Here is a 3,915-nt window from a genome sequence, read left to right on the forward strand (position 1 = left end):
TTAACCTTTACCCTGCTAAATGAGTCCTATTGAGTCTGAGGCGGAGCTCTGGGTCTTCTGGTCATTTCTTTGAGCATCATGCTTTGACTCCGGGCTGAACCGGCAGAGATGTTTTCCTCTCTACAGATGGTCTGGAGACTGTTTTTGTTGTGGCTAATCTAATTTCTAGTCTCATGACTGTTAGTCAAATCAAGATGATTGCTGTTGCACATTTAAAAACATAAACCGTAGCATAATGTTTTGATCTGTGCAGCAGATCAAAATGCTGCACAGCTAAAGTAATAAAAGAACATGAAACATAGATTGTTATGTTGGTCTTTGGTTTCTAAAGTCTCATGACTGAAATTTATGGTTTATGTTGCGTCTTTATTTCAACTATGCTTCTGCTTTGCCAGCTGGAGTATATGTCCAGAGTTGCAGCTTTTAAAAAATAGAATCTCATAGTTTGTCTTGAACATATTGCCACACCTCTTGTGTTTTCAGTATAGAACATGTGAAGTGTGGAAGTCAAAGCTGAAACTCTGTCAGAACAAACCTGTCAGAGCTTTTCACACCAACATTTTCTGGATACATTAATTTTTCCTTAACGGTTTCCAATGATTCATAAATTGATCAGAATATTCTGGCTCATTTCTGATCTCAATCTGAACTTTGACCTGCTGATGGAGATCTCTCCAAGAACTGGAACACCAGAGGATATTAGACCAGCAAGTCATTCCAATAATTATTTACATTAGGAGAGGAAACTACATCACGTTGTATGTGACAGAGCAGAAGCAAGATTTTAAGACCAACCATGGTTTAACTTTTCATTTCATTATAAGTGTTAGCATGACTAGCACAATTAATACAGCATTGTGTGTATTAACCTGGAGTTTTGTGTGTACTTTGGTCAAAAGAAGAGTTTTGGATAATGACTTATTGCTTTTTGAGTTTTTGTAGATATGTTGAAGTCTATTTTCAACATGGACTTCACACTGAGCTTGTTGAAAAGTGCATCAACAGCTGCAAAAAATTTTTTCTGTTGTTGAATGGAGAGTCAGTTTGACTCAATTTGCAGCTGCATTAGAGAGTTAAACATTTTTATAGCTTATCTAATCCATCCTGCCAACAGTGCAGCTATATCTGAAAGCAGGGTAATGTAGCATTCTTACTTAGTGAGCTGTTGGTGCACAGCTTCTTATCATAGCAGGAGAATCCCTCTTTCGCTCTCCAGCCATAGTTGCAACCTTTCTCGATGATGTCAACTTCTTCATACTTGTTCTGGCCGACATCGCCGCAGAAGATCCGACTCTTCCCCTCTTTGGTTTGTGGATCTCCCCGGTCCACCGAGCACCTCCACATGTTACGGACGCCGTAAGCGTACACCTCTGGGCGCGCACCAGGCTCGTGGATGAATGGGTTGTCTGAGGGGATTCTGTACAGCGGACCTTTATCATTGTTGTCCACATCAATTCGAAGAACTTTACCCAGTAGGGCAGACCTGGAACATTCGCAGAGTTACACTTTGCAAACTTTAGCTTTAAGCATGGCCTCATTGCACCATTGTGTACTTGCTTGTTCTGGGCATTCCCATGCTTTCCAAATGGATCTCCTGCCATTCCACCGTCTCCTGTGAAAATGTACAGGTAGCCATCATCTCCGAAGAGCAGCATCCCTCCATTATGATTGGATGCTGGCTCATCAATCTCCAGAATTACCCTTTAGAGAAACAGTTCAGTAATACTTTTATTCTGTAAACATTAAAATTCAGATGTTTTCCACTCTGGAGTGCAGGTCAGTCCATACCTACCGTTCTGACGTGTGGTCCACCAGATTCATGTCATTGGTTGACACCTTGAACTCACTTATCCTTATTCTCTCATCAAAGCCAACCTCCACTGAATAGTACACATACAGTTTGCCATTGTATTTGTATTTGGGATGAAATGTGATTCCAAGGAAGCCCCTCTCATCTCCCTCCCATGATGATGTCAGCACCGCCTTGGTGATGTTCAGAAATGGCTTCTCCAGCTTGGATCGGTCAGGGAGGTAAGTCCACACCAGTCCCACCTGCTCTGCAACAAAGAACCGATGCGTACCGTCATTGGCATGAACCATAGCCAGTGGGTTCCTCAAACCATTTGCCACCTCTTCCAGACATAGTTGCAGACAACCATCAGAATCTTTCTGAACCCTGCCCAGGTTCTGGTTCAGCTTATGATTGCTGAGTAGGTGAGGATAACAATAATCAGCATCATCCAGCTCTAGAAGCTTGCAGAAACGATTCTGATCATCTTTGGCCTGATTTAAAGGTGTGTAATCTGACAGGAATGGGATGATTGAGCGGCACTGGTTCCAGAACTGGGAGCAGTAGTCGGGGCAGAGTCCTGGGATGGTCCGGAGCGGGGTGCTGGGATCCTCAGCATCAAATAGGTGAGCTGCGAACGGTGAACACTCCTGAGATCAAAAGATGGAGAAAACTGATTAAATCAGGGATGATTAATAAAGGTTAAAAAAAAAATCAGATCACATATGATCCGATTGGTCCGAATGTTCCTAACAGAAGCCGTCAGTACCAGACCGCAGTATTACTGCTGCTTTCTAGAGGTTATAGAGTAGAATGGGAAGCAGATCCTTTAATCATCAAATGCTTTTGAAAGCATTCAAAAAATATCTTGAATGTGTTCCAAACAATTCAATCACACAAACATTTCCATTGATCCTAGTTATTAAACAGTGTAAATAACCTTATTAGTATTTTTGTTTCCTCGTGTAACTAAGTAGTATTTGTTTTACAGCTGACGCTTTTATTTTGAAAGGGCTTGAAAAGGCAAGGTGGTAACGTGAAGCGCACAGGTCGGAGTGAAAAGGAGATAATTAAGGAGTAGTTCAAATTAAGGTGTAGACAATCAGTTAGTTGGCACTTGTTGAGGGAACAAGGTGAGTGTTTTGATGTGTAAATAAAAGTGTAGTTCTCTATTGGGTGTGACGGTTGTGTTTTGCCACTAGATGGTGCTAATATTTGGTTAACTTTCAACAGTTGAGATACATTGTATTTTATTGTATGATGCAGGAATCTTGGAGTTTAATAAATGTATTGTGAAACAATTATAGCACATAAGACAAGGATTCAAATGTTAAGGAAAAGGTTAGAACAACACCATTTGAGTAACTAATGGTATTTTATTTTTATATTTTGTAGCTCTTACGGCGTGTTCACATACAAAGGCTGTTGAATAAAGAATTGTGAAACATCAGTTTGAGAGACCATCTTTTCAACTGGGATGCTACAAACAGTCCATTAGGTTCACTTAATTATTCAAATTATATTAAGTTTTTGGGTAACACTTTATGTGAAGGGGGGTGAATAAGACTGTCATGCCACTGTTAAAAACATGACATAACACCTGTCATGAACATCAATAAGTCTTCATGAATATTTATGACTGTTGTCATAAAGTGTCATTCGGTAAATCATGACACTTTTAATACAAAGTTGACATTTTTCAAAATGTTGTCGTTATGACAACTTATTTACCAAGACATTATGATCTGACATAAATTTGTCATAATAGTAGTCATAATGATTTAATTATTACACTAGCAAAAGCTTTAACAAAACAATGATTAATATTTCCACTCCCTGAAATAAAGTAAAACAAGTAGGACAAGTAATAAAGATTCCATTAAGCTTTATTACACTAGAGATGACATCTTTATAGCTGCTGCTACTTGTTTCACTTTACTTGAGGTAAGAGATATTAATGACACTGTAATAACACTTTGACATATTCATAACTGATCCTATGTTTTCCACTTTAGCTGATGTAAAAAAAATTAATGACTGTTATTAAATCATTTCACAGTGTAAGAGATGCTAGGAACACCCTTTCGTCAAGCTGACAGGGGGGCGGGACTTCCGGATTTGGGGGC

At 39.4% G+C, this 3,915-nt stretch overlaps 1 protein-coding gene across 1 annotated transcript in view; it reads right to left on the bottom strand.

Moving 5' to 3' along the window:
• The window catches only part of hhipl1 (HHIP-like 1), a 19,011-nt gene that overhangs the window by 9,878 nt on the left and 5,218 nt on the right, over nt 1–3,915 (bottom strand). Inside the window, exons 2-4 of the mRNA XM_015025862.1 lie at nt 1,793–2,439; nt 1,558–1,701; nt 1,155–1,483 (exon numbers count right to left, since the gene is read on the bottom strand). Of these exons, the coding sequence (XP_014881348.1) occupies nt 1,155–1,483; nt 1,558–1,701; nt 1,793–2,439 (1,120 nt within the window). The remainder of the gene's footprint in view (nt 1–1,154; nt 1,484–1,557; nt 1,702–1,792; nt 2,440–3,915) is intronic.

The sequence above is a fragment of the Poecilia latipinna genome, unplaced genomic scaffold, assembly GCF_001443285.1.
Source record: "Poecilia latipinna isolate Pla-1442-1.1 unplaced genomic scaffold, P_latipinna-1.0 Scaffold4367, whole genome shotgun sequence".
Classification (NCBI taxonomy): domain Eukaryota; kingdom Metazoa; phylum Chordata; class Actinopteri; order Cyprinodontiformes; family Poeciliidae; genus Poecilia; species Poecilia latipinna.